Source organism: Amphiprion ocellaris, chromosome 12 (assembly GCF_022539595.1).
Source record: "Amphiprion ocellaris isolate individual 3 ecotype Okinawa chromosome 12, ASM2253959v1, whole genome shotgun sequence".
Taxonomy (NCBI): Eukaryota; Metazoa; Chordata; class Actinopteri; family Pomacentridae; genus Amphiprion; species Amphiprion ocellaris.
Window position 1 is genome coordinate 6,936,351 of NC_072777.1, and position 25,234 is coordinate 6,961,584.

The following is a 25,234-nucleotide window of genomic DNA, read 5'->3' on the forward strand; positions in this document are numbered from 1 at the left end:
CTTCTTCAAACTTTTTTTACATTGTATGTTTTGCTGTATATTATTTGATTTAATACACAATTTTGTGTCATACAGTTCTTTATCTTTTATATTGTCTACAATGCTAAATATTGAGATAAAAATAGCACATCATCAAAGCTGTATATATTGCAAAAATATGTACAAAGGCATTGGCATATTCTTTATCTGTGATCTGTAACCTGTCTGTTTACTGACTTGTATTTATCTATTTGCCTAAAATATTGTTGGAAAGCCTGAGTAAGATTTCCAAGACAAAAGAATTATTAAAAAAATAAAAAATAAAAATGACAATGAGATTGATGTAACTAAACAATTAAGACATACCATTGTAATGTAACTATGCGCAAATATTTTTTAGACTACAGTGGCATGTAAATAAGTCTTTAGAAGCAAAGTATAGAAGAGTGGCTGCAAAAATACAACATAAAATTGTAAACACATTAGAAAGAAGAGTCACCTGTTACGTAAGTTTTTGTAATGGCTGCGTCAGTGTCACTGAATGTGTAGGTCACAGATTTGTGTGCAACACCTGTCCAGCGGTGAAGCTTCGTCACTTTTCAGGCTTTGTTCGCTAACTTTATGTCGGATGCTGTGGAGAAGAGACTCCGACTGATGCAGACTGAGGAGGGCAGTTCGACGGGTAATTAATGTGTTGTGTTATTTGTTTAGTAGTTTAATGAACAGTTCAGTGAATTAACGACAAACATCAGTCGTGTTGTTGCAGTTATTTAGCTAGCCGTGTAGCTAGCTACTGCAGCTTTAGCCTGCTGTAGTTTGCCGTTTAAAAGACGGTAAAATTTCACCCCAAGAATTGTTTTCTTTAGCAGTGTTACTTCCCACCATGTCTGTAGAAAGACAAGAATCTAGGAAGCCACATTTCGCTGCTTATGTACGTAAATTAAACAACTCGATTTTAGCTACAGCGCTTCCTAGCTTAGCTCCATACACCAGAACAAGTTACACTTAGAAGGTACCCATTCCCGAATAACACGTTTCGTTAAAAATATAAAATTAAATAAATATATATATACAAAACTTATTGTCAGTTTTAGAGAAGTATTGTAAATGTTAAGAATTTCATTTGAAACGATAATTAAAGACTTTGTTAGCTGTCCGATAATGGACGCATGTCAGATTTGTCTGTATGGTAATGGTAACTTTAGCTCAACCTTTACAGCTTGTATCCATCCATTTTTATGAGCAGTGAACTGTTGTCGTCATTAGTTAGCAAAATAATGAAAATGATGTTAACTATTTTTAACAGAGGAATAAGTATTTGTTTTTCCAACTCATGGCATCTCTGCAACAGAACGAACACGATGAAGCAACCAAGTATGCGCTATATCGGAAAAGATAATGGGTAGACTGAAACTAGGGTCATAGGTCCATTATGGGTCACACACCTGCGACGGAAAGTGAGTGAGGTTGTCATGTTTGTGGAATGCTGTCCCACTTATTCTGAAGAGCTTGATGAAGCTGGTGGATGCTGTGGGAGAGAGCATCACCTCAGCCAGAGCATCCCACAGATGTTGGATTCATGGAGCATGTGTAGGCCATGGTAGGACTGAAACATGTTCAGCTGCTAGAAGGACGTACTCTGGCAACATGTGGATGTGCGTTGTTGTGTGTTTGAAATGTCAGGTGATGGTGGCAAATGAATGGGATAATGATGAGTGTGAGGATTTCATCTTGATATTGTTCGGCATTGAGATTGTTATCAGTGACATGCAGATGTGTTCTTTGTCCATCACTGCTGACACCGTCACTTCTCTGCCTCCTGGGGCCTTTCTCTGTATGATGTTGACATCCTCACAGGGTTCCCCTGTACGACAACAAATATGACGTCTCTCATCTGCTCTGTGCAGTTGAAAATGAGATTACACATTGAGAAGGACTGTTCTCCATCTTGCTCGTGTCCAACAACATGTGTTTGCTGACTGAAGCTGATTATGATGCTGTTCTGCTGTTAGATCAACGCCTTGAGACAAGATCACAGACCAGCTTTCCTCCGGTGATTCCTCACAGTTTGAGCATACATTCTCTGGTTGTTCACACCAAAAGGTTCATCAGCAGCCGCTGTAGCGAGCAACTGTGGACAATTTCACAGATGGGTGAGTTAGATGTGACGATCCTTGTCTCAAGTGGTGGCACGTTGTCTGCGTTTTAAAGTGGTCTTTTATAGTCACTGGTCAAAGGAAAGTCTGGTCACACTGTCTGATCACTGTCCTTTAAAGTCACACCTGACTATTATGTGGATTAAATCACTGGTTGAGAATTTGTCTCCAGATGAACATCTCAAAATCGTTTTGTGCACAATTGGCAAAATTACCCCATTTTTAAGCATAATGATAGAAATGACTTTCAAAAAAAACTTACATTAAACCATATAAGAGAACCATTTAAATGCTGATTTTATATTGTTCTGTGTATCTATTTTTACTCTTCTATAATATAATATAACTCTGAATGTTCTTCGGTTGGACAAAACAAGCTGTTGGAATTTGTTCATGTTAGCTGTGGAAAACTGGGATTTTCCGTTTACCAACCAAATGATTAACTGTGAAAATACTCAACAGGTTTATCTCTGATGAAAACAAATGTTTAGTGCAGTGCTTAGGTTTTAGATACAAGCTAGGAAGCATTTGAAGCCCTAAGACTTGGTTTTTGACTTTTATTTTAAAGTAATTGAATAGTTTTTCTTTTGTAAAAACAAGAGCAGTTTGCTTTGGAAACAGGTCACTTGTATGGAAGATTTTTGTATTGAAATAATAGTAGAAGTTATAGTAAAGGTTTTTCACAAACTTTTGCCGGAAACTGATAAAAAGTATTAAATAGATAATAAATGCTTCATTAGTAGGGCTGTGACCATTGATTATCATCATTAGACATTCTGCTGATTATTCTCTCCATTTAGTTAGTTTAATGTCAACAAATTCTGAGAAAAATTGTTGCAGTTTCCTGAAGCACAAATTGATGTCTTAAGAAAATGTTGTTTTGAAAATAAAATATAGTATGTTATGCATGTTTCAATGTTAGAATCAGCTAAATTTGACAAGAATGGCAGCACACTTCCAGCCAAGCATACACAGATTATGCTAATGGATAGTCCTCTTTTTCTTTGTCTCACACATGCTCATAAAATGAAACATTATCTTGGGGCTTACCCTTTCAGTAAACTTGCATTTCTTGCATTAAATGATGAATGTGGCCGTATGCTGTGGATTGTCGGCCTTTATGGATGCTAAACACATTAATGTGTAGGTCAACACACAGTCATCAGCTGAAAATGAAACAAAGATTGCATTTGTGTTAATTGTGCTCCTTTGCTGGAGTTAACCAGAATGTGCCTGCCTGCAATATATATATATACATACGAAACAATCATATATTACTTGTTGGTGTGCTTATTAAAAATGCTCTTCCCCTCCCTGTGCTTTAGGAGCGAGTCAAGCGGGGTGGTTTCTCATGAAAGCCAAAGTCGCCCTGGCAGTGGCTGTAATAAAAAACAAGCCCCCAGGTATGAGTGGCCGAGCGTACGCTGAGGCTTTGGCCTGCAAGCTGAAGAGCCAGGATGAAAGCTGGAAGGAAAAAGCCCAGCGGCTGCAGCAGGAGGTGCTGAGGCTGCAACAGGAGATGCTCATCACCAAGGTGACGTCAAAGAGCAACACGGAGGCAGGAGGTAGGCCTTCCTTCATGTTCCTAAAAATAAGTATGATATTAACCTTATAATGAGAGAGCACCTGTGACTATGTTACCACCTGTCAGAGCTGTTGAGGAGAAGTGTTTCACCCTTAGAAGCCGGAGATTAAATATAATTCATACTCTGACCTGCAGAGTAGTCATTTCTGCTAAGAGGTCAGCTTGTGTCAAAAATGTGCAGACAGTTTATAAAGGTACTCAGAGTGTGTCTTTGCTGATGCCCTTAGTCTGAGGAGAGGATGCGTGAAGGCTGGGAACAATCTGACATGAGCCTCAGAGGGACTTGGACAGTGTTGAGCTTATCACACAAAGCTGCTAATGATTACATTTCCCGTGCTTATGAAGGTCTATCCCTCATTTTTATAGTATAGGCTTTTTTTTTGGTCATTCATCCAATGAAATTTGTGATTTTATTATTTATAGCTGAATGTGCTTGACCCTCCTTTTGGCCAGTCCAGTGTGACTGTTTTGTTGCACCAGACTGATACATATACATTTGGAATAAATGCCAATAGCTTAATGTAATGTTTAGAAATAGCTCTAGGATGTATCAAATTGACAGTTTTTCATTTATATTTTGCCTACTTTGGCCAGTATGACCATTAAAAGGGTATTAAATTGTGTTTTATTATTACTATTATTGAAAAAATAATGTCATGAACAGCTTAACAACTTAAATTGGACTTGGTCACAACTTGTACTTTCCGTATCTTCAGTAATGTAGGATTGTAATGGTGAAAAACATCAAAAAGACAGATGGATTTAGGATAAGTTAAGCTTCACATCACTAAACCAGCTGCATTCTGGACTTATTAAACCAATGTTTTCATTTATTTTTTCCGTTTACTTATATAATCTCTGAAGATTGGCGTCTTCAAAGGACTTAAATGCAGTCCAACAGTGTTTTGCAGAGTAAAATTTTGATATAAATGCCACACATCTGTGGGATAGTCGTGTCATTTATTGTATCCCAAGCGATATTGCTGCATTACAAGTCTGTCAGAAAACCAAAACGGACTAGGAGCACAAAACTACATTCTGGATTTTATTTACAGACGTAGAGAGTTGGATTATTTCAATAAGAGACGGCCAACAGAAAAATATGAATGAAACACTTGGAGGCATGTAGGATGTAAGAAAAATTGCTTACAGTTTTAGATGGATTATTTATAGCATTTCATTTTCATACACAGCAGCTCTGATTGGAGGAGTGGGACTTGGAAATGATGGAGGTGGGATGAAGCTAGTTTTCCCTTTATAGATCTTGGAGACAGCAGTTGTTTACTGTTGTTTGAACAAGGTTATCTTCAGGTTTTACAAAGCAGTGATTTTAATTGAATCAAAAACACACTGAAAATGTGGTAAAATGTATCTGTGGATAAGATGCTTAACTTTAACTAGGCTTATCGGGGCCCCAGTACTGTTTGATGTTTAAAGATCAGATTATGTAGATTTTTATCATATACAGCTGCAATTAATGTAAGTAGATTAATGTATTGTTTATAAATACAACCTGACTGGTTTTCATTGATATTTTACCTACTTTGGCCAGTAAAAAAAAAACAAAAACAACGTCGCAAGTAGTCTTAAATTGGACATGGTCACAACTTGTACTTTCCGTATCTTCAGTATTTTGTGGTTCTGTTCTCACTTATCCATCTTCAAATCTTATCCTAACTTCTATAAAACTGAGTTACTTGCTGGTTCCTGTCAAGCACTATAACTAACGTAAGGTTTGAATGATGTTACATTTATTTCTTATGAGTTGGACGTCTGTGTCCCCACACACACATCCCTTTGAAAAAACACTGTGCTGCATATAAAAACACGTGCAGCTGTAAATAGTGCAGCCTTCAATGACAGCGCTTGTTTCAAGGAAAACATTTGTCCTCCTAAATCTAAAACCTCAAGGGCTGAAGGGAGACATTTAGGGGTATAAGCTATGAAAGTGAAAATCAAGGCCCATCTGCTCTCAGAGTTATGAGCCGCAAGCCATGTAATTTTGATTTTAGAAGCCCCTTGATTTGTTTTTTGGAACTTAAAATACAACAAAATATCATGGTACTCCTTAAAAACCTTCTTTATGTGTGCTTTCACGTCTGCTTGTCTGAAGAGCATTTTAAATTGAATTTTAGAAGCACATTTGTATCAGATTCAGTCGTTTTCATGGGACACATTGGCGCTCTGCTCTGAATGTGGTCTCAGTGTTGTCCTTTATATGTGGCGCCATAGCAACAGCAATCTTCTTGCAGAGAAAAGCACTTGCAGTGAAAATGTGAAAGTATAATTTAGCACAATTTTGCTCTAAAATAAGAAGTGTGGTCCTAATGCGTTGATGCTTTTGATTTTGTGAGCAAATAATAATTAGAATTTTAGAACAGGGCCGTAACTGGGCCTGCTTGCTATGCAAAGTCCCCTGAGATGTCATATGTTGTGATTTGGTGCTATTTAACGAGAATAGAATTGAATTGAAAATCACAGGCTGAAATATAAACTCTGGCGTATGAGACAGCAGACACGTTTCAAGGTTGATTGTAAAATTCTTGTAAAAACACCTCCCTCACAGGTCATATTTTATGGCATAGTGATTATCATTATTTATATGATAACCCCAAGCCCTTTTATGAATCTCTGATCTGGCTTTACTGCCTTCTGACCTTCACTTACTCTTTGACTTGAAGGATCCAAAAGCTGCAGCCTGGAGTAGTGTTGAATGATATCCAGACCATTGGTGTTTGGACAGTTGTTTTCAGCTTTATGCTTTTCATTCAATTTGAAATACAATAATGGATGCTACATTAAAGTGACAAGTTTCAGTCTGTTCTTAGTAGAAAAATTTAGCTCTAAATTTGCCAGGTTAATCTCTGTAGTTACTAATACTGTAGGGGATTAACCATAATATTTCTATTAGTTAGGTTATGTTCAGTAATTCATAATACTGTTGGGACTTAGCTACACTATTGTGTTAGTTGTTCTCCTTAAATAATAACACTGAATAATCTCAGCCTTAATATGTATAAAAGTCAGGTAAAGTATTATTTGATATAATTTTTGCAGAGTTTTCATCCATAATATGTGCAATTTTCAGCTAAAATCACACTGTAAACAACACTATAGGGCCTTACTCTCAGTATTGAAACTCTTGGGTTAATTTGTAACAGCAAGCAATCATTTTTTTGTGAAAACCAGCTTGGCATGACAGCTGCTATTTCAAAGGGGTATGTAAAAATGGTGATTTGACTTAAATGTTAAAAGAATGCACAGAGACTAACCTACAAAATGTGTAGCTGTCCAGTTATTAAAAAACTTGGGCAGTCTGTATGGTCCAGTCATACGACAGTTTGTCTTTAGTGTAATGAGGTAACTGATTTGGCCCTTGTCTTTTTTTGTTAGCATTAGCTTTCTGTCAGTCAATAGCAGAAGCTTCTCATTTGATCTGGGTTCCACATTTGTCCCAGTGTGGCTCTTTTATAGGAATTTGGTTTCAGTCACAGTATTTGGTAACACTGATTCATCTGCAACAATTTCAGTTGATATTATATCATTGTTTTGTTGGTTCCAGCTTCTCATGTGGGAGAATTTGATTGTTTTGATAGTAATCTGGATATATTTATGTTTGGGAACATTGAGAGACAGGTGTGAATGTTACCTTGAACTGACGAGAATAAAAAATGTGTGAATAATGTGGAAAATGCTTTTGGAAACTGAAGAAAAATAATTCCCATATTAATAGATGATTGAAATATATTAAAATAATTATAAGTCATAGTCCTAAACAATGGCACCAAACAATACAGTTCAAGCTCTGCATTGGAGTTGTTTGGAGCTAATTTTTCTGTTTACAATCTTCCAGATGATGACAACAAAATGGACGACGCTTCGCAGGATTTGTTTGGTCCAGGAAGTGAAGTATACAGTGCAGAACCAGACTGTGGCTCAGAGACTCCTGAACTCCTGCAGCTGCCTCCTGATCGCGCCATCACTTTGCCTGCACCGCCGGCGCATCCTTCCAGTTTCCACGGAAGTCCTCAGGGAGACACATTGTTTCCTCATGTGAAGTTCCTCCAGTCGCTGTGCGCTCTGCATCGAGTAGAAGGCAACAACAGAGGTCTGGAGGCTCTGTGGTTCAGCCCAGGTGGTGATGCAGGATGCGTGCTGATGGACACTGTGTGCCAGCTCCTTGAATCCGTGGTGGTGGCCTGCAAGGATCCCCCTGCACTGGGACCTCGTGACCTCGTCCTGCAGGCCTGTCAGACCGCTGCCCGAGCAATGGACCTGTACTGCTCTCAGAGGCTGCCATCTGTTGAGTTCATGAGACGTGTGGAAGAGCCACTGAAGGAGCTGACTCGGACGTTGCTGCACAGGAATCAGCCCAGCAGGGTGAGTGATGGGATCTATGGGGAGCACAAGATATTTCTTAATTACTTCAGTGATGGTTGCCACCTGTAAGTGAAAATTATCTCTTCATTTGGAGCAGTTCAATTAAAGGGAAAGATGGATAAAAACAAACAACACTGCGTCAGTGACGATGACATATGGGTGATATGGATAAAAATTATGGCCCGATAGCATGTTCCATTTCAGTTGATATTGCTAATTATTGATTGTTTTTGATGACCAATTTATTTATCAAGGTACACAGGTGATAATTTCAGTGTTACCACAATAATGAAAATCACAGTCAAAAAATAAACATACACATATAATTCCAAATAAATAGCAATAAAGGATCTACGTAGAGGAGAATTAGAGTAAATCTGCCACATTATGCTGAGATTCAGAGTTCAAAGCTGGCCTGGACTGGATGTTACCAGATAGGGACTCTGCACTGGCTGCATACTATTATACTTTGGAAGTCCTGCACAGCAGCTCAAGGTAAAGATAATGTATTATCAAGGTATAATGAGCCAGTTATGGAAGCCTGCTTGGTTTTGTTATGTGGTTTCATGGCAGTTGCATCTAGTGCATTTAAGTATTCCTATCAAACATTCTATCAAACAATTTTCTTGCTATTGCTGCTGATAAAGTCTCTATCACTGGCACATATCCCTTTAATTTTATATTTTGTTGACTCTATGACACATAACTTTGTGGAATCAGATCAACTAGATGTCAAACCTACTTTTTTAATAACATAACTGGCCTGAAGCAGGGATTGACTGATGGCTCTTTCAGGGCTGATATCAATGCTGATTATTACAAATTAAAAAAAAGACTGATAACAGATATTTGGAACCAAAAAAACTTGACATGTTTCAGGGTAGTCTGTAGCTGCCTCCTAATTTTGCCATAGTCTGCTAGCACAATCTTAGCCATGTAAAGCCTTGTAAAAGTAGCTAATTTCTTGTTTTTTGCTGACAGCTTGTGTTTCTTGTTAGGTTTATGCAGGTGTGTCTCTGCCAGACAGACGTGTCTTTCAGTTAGAGCAGTTTGTTGAAGTTAATCAACATGTTACAGTGCACCAGATTTCGTTAGGCACAGGCCTGACAGCAAGCCTCTCACTGATGCTGTTGAAGACTGTGGTGTTAACCAAACATCGGCCCCAGAAATCAGCTGAGCTAATAATTGGTCTGTCCCTAGCTCAGGCTAGGTCGTATTTGCAGGTATGTAAATGTGGCTCGATACGCAACAAAGACACGGTGGGCAGAAAAAGTCAGAGTGATTCTCCTGACAGTGTAGTACAAATACAGGACAAAAACTAAATATGCAGTGAAACCTGACATGAAAAATCAGAGTCTGGCTGCATTTGATTCACATGGAGATTGTTTTCACAGATCTTTTTGCTCTCCATGTAAATGAGAAACGCTGCAAGTTTTTGTAGGATTAAAAATACCATCTTGGTATAATTCATTTCTCACCACTGAACATCCCTTGGGTAATATTTAAAATAGAATTTAGGGCTCTTATGTTACAGTTACCATAATTGGAGTTCTGCATTAAATTAGCCTAAAACAAGTTCTAACACTGCCCATTTTCCCATGAGCATCATTAAAGTTTCATAATGTTTTATTTTATCAAGGCAGGACAGAATTATTGGCGTTTCTTTAAAAATATATGTCGACTCAGCTTAATGGATTCTTCAGCAGCAGCTGAGAGCTTGTAGGCAAATGTAAAAATTGGTCATTAGTCCACTGAAAACAAAATAGTCTGATGAGTGTAAAAAGCTTTTCCTGCAAAAACATTGCTGTGTTGCATTTAAAACAGCTTGCAAAAAGATGAAAATACTGCTGGCTCTGCAACTAATGACTGCTTTCAATCTGTTAAAATCTCTGTGATTGTGTCTTCTGTAGACAAAATAAAGGGGAAAACACAAAGATATTTGACTTGCACAGAAGAAACACAGCAAAACCTTACACTGGAGAAGCTGGAACCATGTTTGGTATTTGTTGCACACCAGCTCTGTCACACTTTGCACTCCTCAACATGCTGGAATAAGTGAATGGGGATGTAGCGATGGAGATACTTAGTATTCAGAGAGTTTAAGGGTGTGCCTTTTGTTTTCACTTTTTCAAAACAAGCAAGACTAATGATGCTTTCAGACACAAGATAGTTTGTGCTGCACTTACCGCTGGGTTCAACACACTGCTCATAGGAATCATGGAGGACCGAGAAACACTGGCAGAATTCAGTGGGCACTATGTCACAATGAAATGAGTCAATGAAACATTTTGTAAAAACAATGCAACTTCTATATTTTATTACCTCAAATAATGAACTATAACTCTCAAAATCCCCAAATCCCCCACCGTGTTTGAGAGACGTAATATCTTTTTTAAAAATGCCGAAATTACACCATTGAATAGAACTGGAAACTATATAAACAGAAACTTTCTCAACTTTCTGAAGGTCTGTAAACTAGTCATGTATGTTGATGTATTGTTCTATTATGAAATTAGTCAAATTGAAGCTTGAGATCATGAAATGTAAAATACATTGCCCTTATACAAACCATTAGTGAATCATTAATTAATTAACTCATTTCATATTCGTAATAATCACAGCGTAGACCTGGATACTAAATTATAAGATGGCATCTCATTCACTTGAGTTACAATTGCTGAGTGCTGCATACAACATAAAATTGATCAACGCTTTTTCCATGAGGCGTCCTGATGTATCAGGTGCTTCCCGAGTTTGAGGTCTACAGAGCACGCCCATTAGTGCAGTTCTTCGTCTAACAACTAGAGGGCAGGAATGGCCGAGACCTCCACTAGCTGAGTAGACTGACTTCCTGTAGGCTTCCTGGGTCTGTTGTCCTAGAGATAGACACTTTATCAATACAAGAAAATTGTATTGATAAAATATTTTACTTAAATGCGTCAGACGCAAACTGCCTTCTAAACAGACCCTTCTGTAAAAGAATATACAGAATATATCCCCTTTGCGCCCTACAAGTTGTGTCCTTTTCCACAGTATAAGGTGATCCATTCAGGCAGCCAAATAAGGCACTGCAACTTGCCGTCATATATTCTGCTCTCAGATTGGTTCCCTTGTCTCGACCATCTGTATTCTCCTCTACCTCCTCTTCTTCTTCCTCGTAATTCTCTTCTTCATTATTCTTCATGCCATTTCTGTGATCGCCCTCCTTTCTTGGTTCTTCCTGGTGTTTTACTTCATCCTGTTCTATGTTTGTTTCGTTTTACAGGTCCTCTCCTTCCTCTTTCACCTCCTCTTCTGCCCATCAGCTATGTCTTCCTGGGCCTCATCTTCCTCCTGGTACTGGTCATCCAGATTGTCTTCTTCTAGGTCTAGGTTTGGACAGTTTCATGAGCAAACTCCAAGCGTGCTCCCTCTCTGACTCACACACAGCCTATCATTCAATGATAATGGAACCCCGTCACCCTGCGTCATTCTCCCACGGCTTCAGGCCAGGTCTCACAAGGCATCCATCTCTGCGCTACACTCCTAGTAGCCTGCTCTGTTGGTTGCCAGACTTTATGTTGGGATGCATGTTGACTTGTTACTCTGCCGAGGAACGCGGTGGAGTTGTGTGACGATGAGCATACGTTTGTCCGTCTATTTGTCTGTCTGTTTGTCTGTCTGTTAGCAACATTGCTCAAAAACGGACTAATGGATTTGGATGAAATTTTCAGGCAAGGTCAGAAATTTCACAAGGACCAAGTGATTAAATTTTGGCAGTAATGCAGCTTATAGTCTGGATCCACATGCTAATGTCATGACAGGGTCTAGCAGCTGGGAAATGGAGAGGAGAGTGAGCCTGAGCTGACAAAGATGAAGTTATCCCAACTGGCTCTTACTGAAGGCTCAGAGAATGGCTCACCAAACTAAGATGGCTGCAGGCGATTTCTTCTTTTCAGCGAGTTTCCTCTCTGTTTGTCAAGGCTAATAGTGAAGAAATTGGAGTTTTCTTGTGAAGTGGCACAGGAATGTTAAGCAGTTGTCAGTTAAATGGATGATAGTGGCGAGGAGGGTTTAAAATAATTTAAATTTAATGAGAACTTCGATTAATGCAGAGCCAATCTGTCTCTGAGAAGCTTAAATGCCCCCACAGAGGCAGGTTGTCTTATAGCCTTGTAGGACAGGTTGCTCTGAGTCAGAGAACCAATCACAATCACACAGAGTGAATTAAAATGGCAGGAATGCCATTAGCTGCACTCTGATTGTTATGGAAGGAGAGCAGAAGTACTTCATAATTTTTGAAAGGAACACATAATAGTTGCATATTCACAAGTGGTGAATAAAACATTTGAATTGTTGGAGCTGTATTCCATTCAGAGTTCAGATTCAGAAAATGGGAAGCACATTTAACTAAACATTTCACAGTCTGGTTTTCATAAAGCCACCCCTTATTTTGTCGGTAGAGGGGTTGACTCAGGGACTTGCTGAAATATTTATTAGTTTACCTTTGAGTATAGAAGTTTAAGAAACAGTCATTTAGCCTGGCAGACAAAACACTGCATATTTTCATTCATCTTGGTGGAAAGTTGTGTTTCAGTCTTCATGTCTGCAAATTGGCACTAAAGCCTTCAACCCATAAAAGAACAGATAGTCGCTCTACAGCACTGTCAAAGAACCAGACAGCAATAAAAGACATGAAGAAAAAGTCAAAATATAAGACGTAAAATGATGTAGAGCCAAGAGCATGGGTTTGGTTTCAGGGGTGGGGTGCTTTCTAAATTCTTAGCAGTTAAAATCACATTTAGTTTTTGTCAAACGCTGTGATAAATATTGTTTTTGTGTCTTTACTAAGTGCTTTCCTTCACTGCTGTTGCTGTGATTGATAGCCAAGACAATACTGGTACTTTGCTGATATTTTTGTGCTCCTGAGTATACAAGTGTACCTCTCAGGCTGCAGCTACACCTCTACTAATCAGTGGCTAAAATTGATGCTACTGGTAGCAAGACAACCAAACACCTGATGCTGCTCATAAAACGTATTTGTTGTCCGTTTTGTGCACAGAAATAAGGTGCTCTAATGTCAAACTTATTTGAGTGATTTTATCGACACTGGCCGTGTTCTGAGTGGAGTACATTGTAAATATAGATATAACAGTTGATCATGTTCACAGAACTGTGTGAAGCCAACGTTTAGATTGCGATTAGTGTTTGTTTAATTGTAATGCTCTATTTCTGAGATGTGAGTCCAACAAAAACAGGATGCTGTAGAGGTTGGTGTGCAGAGAAAGGCTTAAGTGAGCAGCCATATGGAAATTAGACATGAAGTGCTATATCACATTACACTTTTTGCTCTTTAGGATTGGCAGATGTAAAGGGATTATAGAATATGCTGGTGGTTTGTGATTGTCTAGCAGAGTTTAAGCCTATAGTATGCCACTAATTAGCCAGTAGTTTCACTCTCATATTTCTGATGCTGGTGGAAACTGTTGACAGTAAAGGTAACTTAGAAGAAGTTGGAGAAAGTCTCACTTTTCTTCTCTTTTCTCAGTAACACTCTAGCGAAGAAGCAGTTTAGCAGTCACTGCTGTTTTTCTCAGTGAAGGATGGAGCACATTATTTCTCAGTCAGACTGTTGGTCAGTATTGAGATTAACTTTTCCACTGTTGCTATGTATCACAAAGTAAATCAATGCATGCAAACAAAGTGTGTAATGGCGATGGACAGAAATGTTTTCTTAGTGGCCAGTGTCGATACAGATTCTTATAAATCAGTCAAGCTTCTAACCAATATTTGGAACTGATAAAGATTTTCAGTAAAAATGAAAATCCTGCTGTCAAGATTTAGAATACCGCAGGTACAATATAAAACTACTTTGTAATTCTCTTTGGTTGTGTATGTTTTACATGTTTACATTTATCAGTGTTGGTTGGCTGATACCTAGGATGTGTAACCAGTCAGACAGTGCTGTGGGCGACGAGTAGGGATGTAAATTTTTAACAAATTTCATAGGCAATAATTGACTGCCTTACCAATCAATAATGAATTAATCGATAACATGAAATAACTCTATGGACTAAATTTTGTGTCCTGATAAAGCCGATTTGAATGCAGTCTTGTGACTTAGCCATTCCAACTGTGTAGATTATTAGCCTTGTAGCCACAGTGACACTATCTTAGTGCACTTCAGCTTGCTGAAAAAAGATGGACTTTAGCTGGTAGGCATTAATTGTCACAGGAGACTTTCTCATGGTGTCCCCTTACTAGCAAAATACCCATAATGCTCCCATGATGTCCTTCATATTCTGCCTTATCACTTAATATATTTTTAATTGGCTAAAATATTAGTGACAATAAATCTATAGACTATCAAGTATTAATAGCACATTTTTAAATACATTTTTTTATTGAGGATTGGTTAAAAAAATAACTATCGATAGTTGGAAAAATATGGACTATAAGCTTTAATAATTGGTCTGGTCGATTATTCTGGAGTTTGACACAGGGGACTGGAGTTTAACTAACATTGGGGACCAGTATGTCTGTGTTATTGTTTATCTTAATTTAAGTTGACACGACATGACTCCACTGGAGATTTTACATGGACTGAATGACGTTTACGCTCCTTCTGGCCTACTAGTATTTAGCAGTGATAATGGCTATTTAATGGGCTGTTAACGGTGAGTAATTTTCTCATTTAATCTTTTGATCCTAAAATGTCCCTCACTATGTTCACTGCCCAAGCTGGTATGCTAATATAAGCTAATATGCTATATTAAATTTACTAGAATGTAAGTTAGATCTTAAGAAAAACATGAGATTCTCACATGGAACAATACAAAATATGGCATTTTTGCTTGAAAGATATGTCACTCAATATATACAGTGATGCACTATTTAATCAAGTTAGCATTGCAGTTCAGTATGTAGCTTCAAAAAGTACACGGTTATTTCCCATTTCAGCCAAACCCTGTTCAGCTTCATTAATATCTGCAGAAGGACTACTGACGTCATTCATTCACTGTTGACAGACTCGAATCTCCAGTGACCCTCAGCCATCACTGTGAATGAAAAACATGAGAACCCCTCTTATCTATGTCTTCCATCCCACGTTTTTCAAAGAGGTTCCTGGTGTGAACACCTGTAGGTTTGTATTCTTAAAAACACTGTTCACAAAGAGACGAGTTGCACCTCTTATCTCATCATGAATGGGAGCTTTTGTGATGAGCAGTGAGACTCCCACAGGATGTGGCACTAAATTCATGTTGACTCGCCGCCGTTTTATCATAGCACCTTATAGAGTGAGCTCTGTGTTTGCAGCGATAACACTGTTTAAAGTAAAAATCTTGTCTTTGATACCTCTGCTGTTTTATATCACCAACCTGTGATTCTCAGTGCATGTGCACTTAATGTTTCTGATGTGCTCACTCTTCTCTCCATTCTCTCTGCCTCATCTTGTCATTTTTGAGGGTTTTTTTTCTAGCAGAATTTATTTTGACAAGAGCTCAGCAGAGGGGTGTGAACTGATTCCTCTGAGCCAAATGTGGGCGTATACGGGCAGAAAAATAGCTTTTGAAATGTGATCATTCAGCTGTGAGTGATATGGGTCACTGATCTCAGCTGTGCCTGTTGCTCAAAATGCAACGCCTTGTGGTTGTATTGCAGTCTGGTGTATTGATGCTGCCCTGCCTGGAGAAATTAGTTTTTCTGTCTTTTTTGTTATGGGTGCCCTCTTGTATGGTGGCTTACTTGTAACTGAAAATGGTAGCTTTGGCAAGAAGTGCTGGCACCGAAACCTGGTCTTTAAACCTAAAACTTTAGATCTTTGAAACATTTTGAAACGAATCGATGAGCCGCTGCTGGGATATTACTGTTTTTTATTCATTGAAATAAGAAACACACATCAGGGGCCAAATTCAAGGTCTTTGCGCAGTGCTACTAGTAGTACTGTGAAAAGATAGTAGCACAAATTTAACCTGGTCAGTGGTCCTGAAAATGGGTTTAAAGGTTACTGCAGTCCAGCACAATTTCTAAATTTCTGCAAGGTGATTTCACCCTTTCACTAAAATAAGCAGGAAGTCAGCCTACATGTTAATCACAAGACTAATTTTACATCAGTAATGTACATTAGATTAAGTGTATATTAATATGGACAAAACAGAAAACAACAGTAAATTTTACAGTAGTATTTTTATTGCTTTTCATTTTCTTTCAGTGAACAGTGTTATAAATTCCAAATGTCTGGGCCCACAAATATCAGTCATTAATATCTGTTTATAGCTTCACTTTAAGCTTTTTTTTTTTTTTTTTTTTTTTTTTTAACATTTTGAATCAAGAACCCAAAATGCCTTTCAAAATTGCAAAAATGCATTAACTGTGTCATTCATTGCACATCAGACATGACTTATACTCAGGTGCTTTAACTGAAATTTCATTTGCCTATTTCACGTTCAGCTGACCGTTCAATGGCAGGTGAACCACTTCATTCTTTTTTCTGAAGTGCAATCATGAAATTTTGAGCCCATAAAAGTCTAAAACTTGAAGAAATTTAAATTTTACTCCTATTCTCTGTAGTCTTCATGCAATCTTCTTCTCTTTAGTGGTGGAGCCCACAGTATCTTTTTTGCCTTTATTGTATAAGACAGTGGAGAGAGACGGGAAAGGTGGGTAGAAAAGTGGGGGAATGACATGCAGTAAATGGCCATGGGCTGGATTCAAACCCATGACCGCTGTGTTGGGGACTATAGCTAGCTGAGCTATCTGGGCACCCAGCCCACAGTATCTTAAGATTAAAGAAGGCACATCTGTTCAGCTGTACCACCAAGAGCATGGTGATTATTTTGGTTGACATCTACAGAGTTGTGCGCTGTAAATTTGTCCCCATCAGGCCATCAGGACAGAGTTCTACTATAACATCTAAAGGCCTCAAAGGGATAACATTTAGCACAATCAAACTCAACTGTGGCATGTGTCAGGTTGTTTTATGTGATCACGTAACAGTATTTTCAGTGATCATTCCAAATGTGGCAGGAACGGGAGTGGAGTGGTGTATCGCTGTGCAAGGAGACTACTTTGAAGGGGATAGCGGTCAATGTTGAACCAAAACCTGAATAAAGTTGGAACTTTATGATTGCAGCTCATATACCGACTGAAAGCTAAACTGTTTTTGACTTTTAAACTTTAAATGGCATTTCATTTTCAACTTTCATACGTCAGCTGTCAATCCAGCTGCTTTGATATGTCATAACTCATACACATTCATCTTTTACTCTTTTAAATGACAGTTACATGCTTTCATTTTTTAAATATATGAACTGACAGTTCAGTTGCTTTCAGTGCAAACCAGCATTTAAGTTGCCAACATGGTCTGATCTCGAAATACAAACTTTAAAGCCTTTCGTGATTATACTAAAAATGACACTTCATAACTGTTTTAGTGGTTCAACTTTACTTTGTACTTATATGTTTCAACTTAAACTGCAAGTCATGTTTAATGTCTTAGATGCAAACAGTTAACATTTTAAGACATTTTATTCCATTTACAGTGTATGATTTTCAGCGTACCACACATTTGGTAGCACAAGTTGCACTGTTGACTGTATAGTGTACACAGATCTCTGAGTATGATGGAGACTTTACAGCCTGTTATTCACACGTCACTGCTCTGACTTTGACCATAGAGATTTATGTTCTTCACCACACGAGGCATTTTCTATGTGCAGCAGATAACCTTCTCACTATTTCCATAAAAATTTGCATTCCTTTTCAACTTGCTCAATAAGGACGTTGCCAACGACTTTGAGGATACCCGTTAATGAAGTCTTTATATTTCTGACGTTCAGAGAGCACTCCATTGCTCTGCCAGTCAAACTGATTGTTCAAGACAATCCAGATATGGCAGGGGAGGTCAAAAATGAAGGGCAATGGTAATTATAATCCTGAAAACGACTCCTGACACGATCGGGGAGTACAAGCAGAAGAAAACCACCATTGGCACACAATTCTAAAACGTTTGACACCAGGCTAATCTATCAAACACGCTGTTCAAAAACAGTTTTACATTTGTCACGGGATGACATTATTTGGGAGTATTCGTGGACTGCTTAATTGTTTCCAGTGTGTTTCACTATAACTGACTATAAAGGCATGAGGAAGCACATTATTACTACGTATGACGCCTACCTGCCTAGTTTTTCTTTTGTTAAAACGATTCAAATAACTAAAATAACTGGCCAAGACCAAATAGATTTAATGAAATAGTTTTCAAAGTCATTTAAACTTGATTAATCCCTGCAGGGAAAATACTTTTTAACAGTTGCCAAAGATTGTGGAAATTGTAAAATTTTTACAATTGCAGCAGAAAGACAAGGAATTGTGTGGCTGAATGGCTACAGCAGGTCAGAGTCTGTCACTTCTGGCGGTCGGTCCACAAACTGGATGCATTCCAATACTCTACTACTATTCTACTACGTAGAAGGCCAGGAGAAAACTCAACACGTCCCAACTTTGGATGGATATCGAGAAGAAGTTAACTGTACTTAACAATACTCTTTCAGTTTTTTATGGTTATTTTTCAAAGCAAAAAAAAGAAACACAAACAGAATGAACATAGCTTTATTTTTTCTGTATTTTTTCACCTTTAATTAAAAAAATTAAATGCAGGGTTTTTTTTTTCTTTTTTACATTTTTATTGTGCAATGTAGTAACAGTTTAACTTAATACATCAGAACACTTCTTTCACTGCTGCCAACATCGCTATTCAGTCAGAGAGAAGGTGAAAATGAAGCAAGGCAGAATTTTTCTGCAGCCTACGAATTACTAACTCCTCCTGCTCATAGCACTCCAAAACTGCATATCGGAATGGCACTTAAAGCTCTGAACATTTACATGCACCCATAGCTTAACAATCACAATGGTAACTTTTATACTTGTACTTTCATCCATGTACTTTAGTTAACTACATGTGAGGGCTCTAGACTGCCAGCATACTAAATATACTGTACCTGGGGCAATGAGAGATGAACTACGAGCTAAGTAGGGGAAAAATTCATTTCTCTGCCTGTGTGTGATGAACTTTCAGTGGATTTTTCCTCAGATTGGTAATATTTCTGCAGTTAGATACAAAAGACTTGTTGCACTTGTAGCAAAGAGCGTTGTCAGCATCGATCTATAGTGATATGTACCCACACCTCCCAACCATCACTTCTCTCCACTGTTGTCACTAATTTTGTGCTGAGCTGAGCTGGCCCCGCCCCTCACACACTAGCTCTGAGAGAGAAAACTCTCATCGTGATTGTGAATAACAAAATTGCATTAGAAGCGAAGTTGTTGAGATAAATGCACAAGAAAATTATTAATTTCTTTAATATAATATTTAATACCAGGTTTTGGTACCCATCCCTTGTTTCAACACTTAGTATGTCAAGTGCAGTTTGAAAAAAAATACCAGAATGTCCAACTGCATCCAGTCTCATTTTGCAGTGTGCCGGCCCAGAGATATGTCACATGTGTCATGGTATCTCTCACGAGTAAAAAAACGCTGTTAGGGATATATGGGTCAATATATAATTGCGGTACCTTTTGTAACATAGTTGACAGGCATCATAGTTGACATTTTTGCTGGTTTCAGGCCTAAAATCAACATGGCCGCCTATAACCAAACACCACATGGCATTTTTAGAGAAAGATTCTTCTAAAATATTGAATTTACAATTGAGTACAATTGAAATTGAAAGTTATTTCTAAAGATATTGTAGTAATTCTGTTGACATGCCATAAATCCACACTTGACTTGCACACTACTTTATATTAAATAACTCAGAAAGCCTTGGAGTCTGGCCAGTCTTTTCTTCAGGAGGAAATGACATCATGTGGAACAGGTCATGTGATCTGGAATTAACACACTTCCTTGAGAGGTGTTTTTGTAATGGGGAACTTAGTAGAAAGTGATTTCTGGGACACAGATACAATTTGTTATTTTCCATATAAAATTTGATATATTCCCAAAAAAGTAATATCTGTCATGATTATCTGAACTTACTAAAAAGAACACAATCAAAACAATTTTTGAATAAGCTCATTTTATTATTGTTTAGCTAATTAGAAGGTGTTTGTTATTAAATTCAGACGGTTATTTACTTGACATTTTAGTGATATCCAGTCATCTTTTATTAATAAGAGATTGTTTCAATAATAAATAATGATGGAATTTGTGAAGAAATGATCATGATTTTTTTTTTACTTTTAATAAAAATGTATACAAGATATATCCCATGAATTTCAAAAGTCCTTCAATTATATATTGACCTATATGAAAATACTGTCTTCTATTTTTGCGTTTTTCTCCCACGTAAGTGTTCCAGATCATCAAAATAATATTTGTATTTGTTGAATACTATACAGAGATAACCCACACAACACAAAATACAGTTTTTAAATGATGATTTATTGAAGATTTATTGACAACCTTGATCACCCCTGTGAAAAACTAATTGCCCCCCTTGAACCTAATAACTGGTTAGTCCCTTGGCAGCAAAAACTGCAGTTAAACCTTTGTGATAGCTTGTGATCAGTCTTTTGCATCACCATGGAGGAATTTTGGCCCGCTCCTCTCTGCAGAATAGTTTTAATTTAGCTACATAAGATGGTTTTCCAGCATGAACTGCCCTTTTAAGATCTTGTCACAGCATCTCAATTAGATTCAAGTCAGGACTTTGACTTTGCCACTCCAAAACCTTAATTTTGTTCTTTTTGAGCCACTCAGTAGTGGACTTGCTTGTCTGCTTTGGGTTGTTGTCATGCTGTATAAACCATATGTACTTGAGCTTTAGGTCATGAACTGATGGTGGATGTTCTCTAGGAGGATTTTCTGATAGAGAGCAGAATTCATGGCTGCATCAATTATGACAAATCAAACAGATCCTGTGGAAACAAAGCAGCCCCAAACCATCACACTGCCACCACCATGCTTCACTGCTGGTATCATGTTCTTCTTGTGGAATGCAGTATTAACTTTATACCAGATATAACAGGACCTATATCCTCCAAAAAGTTCCACCTTTAACTCATCAGTCTACAGGATGTCATCCCAAAAGTCTTTGTGCTCATATGAATATGTTTTTGTAAATGCCAGATGAACCTTTATGTTCTTTTTGATCAGTAGTGGTTTGATCCTTGCAACTTGCCCATGGATGCCATTTTCTCCCAGAGTCTTCCTTTTTGTGGAATTGTGTAGTCAGACCTTAACTGAGGCCAGTGAGGTCTACAGTTCTTCTGATGTTCGTCTGAGTTATTTTGTGACTCCTGGATTAGATATTGACACACTCTTTCAGAAATTTTGGTCAGCTGACCACTCCTGGGAAGGTTCACCACTGTTCTGTGTTTCTCCATTTGTGGAAAATGTCTCTCACTGTGGTTCTCTGGTCCCAGAGCCTTAGCAATGGCTTTGTAACTCTTCCCAGATGGATAAATGTCAGTGACTTTTTTGACTTGTTGTCATCTGTTCTGGAATCTTTTTAGAATGTGGCATCATGTGCTGCTTTTTGAGACCCTTCAGCTACCTCACAATGCCAGACAGGTTCTATTTAAGTGATGTTTACGTTCAACAAGCCTGGCAGTAATAATCTCTGAGTGTGGCTGGTGAAATTGAACCTAATGGCCAAATGATTCTGATCATTTGGTAGATTGGTAGCAATTACCTTTTCACATAGAGTAGATAGGGCTGGAAAGCATTTTCCCTTCAGTAAATGAAGTCATCATTTAAAAAATGCATTTTGTATTTTCTTGGGTTTTCTTTGTCTTCTGTTAAAGTTAGTTTGATGATATGAAACATTTAAGTGTGACAAATATGCAACAATAGAAGATATCTGTAGGGGGATGGGAGCAATACTTTTTCACAGCACTGTATGATCAAGGCTTTAGGTGCTGTATTATGATAAAGTAGTATGTTTCAGCTGTATGCATACCACATGCAACGGAGCGTACTTTGTAAAGAGAGCTGTACAGTGCATACTGAAAATGAAAACTATGTGCTTGGGAATGCAGCCAGTGAGTGAAAGTATAAAGAGTGTTGTCCAGCGTCTGGAACACACAGTTTGTTAGTGAAACGTAGTCAATCATTTCTTAACTTCTGGCATGAGATTAGCTCCGTACTGCAGGTTTTAATGTGGCTTTCCATCTTTTCAAGGCTGTCTTTTCAGTTAAGTGGTTTCATGAGCTCACTTGAGTGATGCAGCTCTTTAAAATGGAAAGTCAGTGGACAGTGGTCCTCATTTTCACACTACAAAATACACTGAAAACTATTTCAACTTCACTGAAAGGTTTTCCAACAGTCTTTTCATATTACATAGTTATATATTCACATTAAGGTACTGGTATTAAAATATTGCTTTCCTGGTATTATCCAAATTCCGCTTTGATTTTTTTAATCTCTACAACATATCTGTCTGTAATTTACAGAAGATGTTACCCTCACAATATATATTGTTATAAAATTACCTTTTTTGTGAGAACATGATCAGCGCTAACCGTATTTCGATTGAATGGCCTCTTGCGTTTGTTCTCGGCCTTGTCTTGTGTCTTGTCAGGAGGTAACTCTTACAAAGCTACGGCTGAAGTAAATTGTTGTGTCAACGAAACCATGACAGTGCTGATCAAAGATGGTGTGTCTGTACAGTTACAATTGTGTAACTCTTCTTTATGCGACATTCCATTTTTCCCACAACAGAAAGGAAAGCTGCTGAGCACATGATGGTCTGCATACATCAATCACAGGTCTTAGAAATTAGGTTCTGGAGACTGAAGGGCGAAGTGCAGGTGCAACATGAGTTTAAAATATGTCTTCCTAATTCTGCTTCATTGACATGCAGGGTAGGCTATAAAACTTCCAACTGTGCATACAAGTCCACCCTGAAGCAATTTATTCTTTTAACCTGTATTCCTCTCAGTATGACCAACTGTCCAAAACTCCAAAATGTTCAATTTACTGTTTCATAAGACAAAAAGAAGAAGCAAGTCCTTAGAACTGTGCAGCTTTGCCACTGTTGGTTGTAAAATGACTTGAACTAGTAAATGACTGAAAATAAAAACTCAAGGACTTGATAGGTGTTCTGATCATCTAAGTGTTGGAGGTCTTGTCCACGCAAGATGTAACCTTGTAAGCGATACTAGTATTACTCACTCACTGATGGGAAACCGCTACAAACTGCTTAACCCTTTGATGCACAGCATGGGTCAAGAGATACCCATTTTCCACTGAATATGGGTGACTTTTGACCCATGTTGTGCATCAAAGAGTTAATATTTAGAGTATCAGTAGGGGTTGACCGATTAATGGTTTGTCTGATTATCAAAATTATTTCTTTTTTTTTTTTTAAATCTGATTACCAACTAAATACATTTATAAATGTAATAACCAATGAACACTGAAGGATAAATGTTAAAACATTCTCTCATAAATAAACAAATTTCAATTAAGTTTTTTGTTGGAATCTGTGATATTCAAATTTTTATTTTAACTTCAAATATGAATCAGTCCTAAATTTCAGTTATCCAGCTCCTTGATTGCTAATAATCAGTATCTGTATCAGCCCTGAAAAAACATATTCGTTGGTCTCAAATCTGCAGGTCTTGAAAATTCTTTAAAAAAAAAATAAATAAATGAAATGTTAATTACAACGGTCTTACATGTTTATTTGAATTTTTTCCTTTGCTGTATGTAGTAATTATTAGATGTTTATGTATCTGATGACATGTTGGACAGAGAACATTTCTGTCGATGATCTAAAGGTTTTAATCAGATCAGTGTCTCAATTTTAGTTAAAACCTCAAATAATTATTTATTATTATTTATTTTTATTAAAAAAATGAAAAACATTATTTTATTAAGCTATAAAATTGCATTTTTCACCCATTCATTCATGCCAAGTAGCCTATTATACGGCATTAAAACAGAAAACTTTAGAAAAGTTTTCAACGTAATTCAAAATCAGAAACTAAAATAGTTTAATTATATGTTTTCAGATCCTCAATTCAGGACTTTGTAGAAGCTCCTTTGGAAATTGTTATCCAAGAAGGCTGTACCTGATTTAGACACCTGAAATAATGCAGTTTCTGCAATGCTTTCTGGCAGTCTGTCAAAGAATCTGGGTGTCATATCATCATATCTCAAGGATAATTAAAGCAAACAAGATGCAAATGACCAGAATTTAGAGTGCTGCAGCAAAGGGTCTGAATAATTTTGTATTCAAACTTTGTAGATTAAGATAAAGGATAAATTTGTGTTTTATTGAATAAGTAATTTGTTAATTATCGTGAATTGTGAATGGGTAAACCACATCAAATTACATTCTGTGAAATCTTCTAAACATGAATCGTACAGAAACCCTGGTAGCTATAAATGCTCTGGTATCAGTGTTGTTATTGTAGGAAAGTCACCATAAATTTGTGGTCCTTTTTCCAAAGCCCTATATAGTCGTGCAATGAAAACGGCTGAATAAGAGTCCTCTGGAAGTGTCAGCAAAGTGCTTACAATCCGAGTACATTCTGTCTTCAGGAGTAATGCCACAAGCTGCTGCAATTTTCCCCGATGGAGGTCCTGCCTTCAGAGCCGCTCACGTCCTTGAGGAGAGCTCTTATTTCTGGCTCGGTTTCTCAGACACACCTGGAGGAGTTGTTACGCTCTAGGAGGAAAGAGAATTGGACAAGATGAAGAGCCCAGACGATGAAATTGCAGATCCTGAATCCCAAGTGGCGTCTTTCAAATGTCACTCTCCCACTGTGTTCAACTGCAGACATATTTCATGTAATAACCTTTGAGAGAGCAGAGCAGTTTAGTGTCTGGCTGGGCTCATCTTAACCGTGTCATCCTTTTTGTCTACGGGAAGAACTTTTATTACCTTCTTGTATATTGAATCCAGCTCGCCGCATGTGTTTCAACCCCAAACAGAACGCACAAGTGCACCTTTTATCGCTCCATTAATTTCATTGTTACCGTTACAGCTTTTGACTGTAAACGTGAAGAGTGGGATTATTTAAAGTTATTTCAGCATAAAGCAGCGTTGGATTGTTGTTAATGTCTCCTCCAGAGTGTGATAGAGTTCAGACATGGTTGTTGTCCTTTGCAGTCACATCTTGCTTTCTAATGGGATAAAAAACCCCA

General features: G+C 37.7%; 1 protein-coding gene across 1 annotated transcript in view; it reads left to right on the forward strand.

The window, feature by feature from the left end:
• The first annotated feature begins 539 nt into the window (after positions 1–539).
• Positions 540–25,234, forward strand: part of mei4 (meiosis-specific, MEI4 homolog (S. cerevisiae)) — an 85,110-nt gene continuing 60,415 nt past the window's right edge. The window contains exons 1-3 of the mRNA XM_023279219.2: positions 540–661; positions 3,461–3,700; positions 7,574–8,100. Coding sequence (XP_023134987.2) covers positions 601–661; positions 3,461–3,700; positions 7,574–8,100 — 828 coding nt within the window. The 5' untranslated portion in view covers positions 540–600. The remainder of the gene's footprint in view (positions 662–3,460; positions 3,701–7,573; positions 8,101–25,234) is intronic.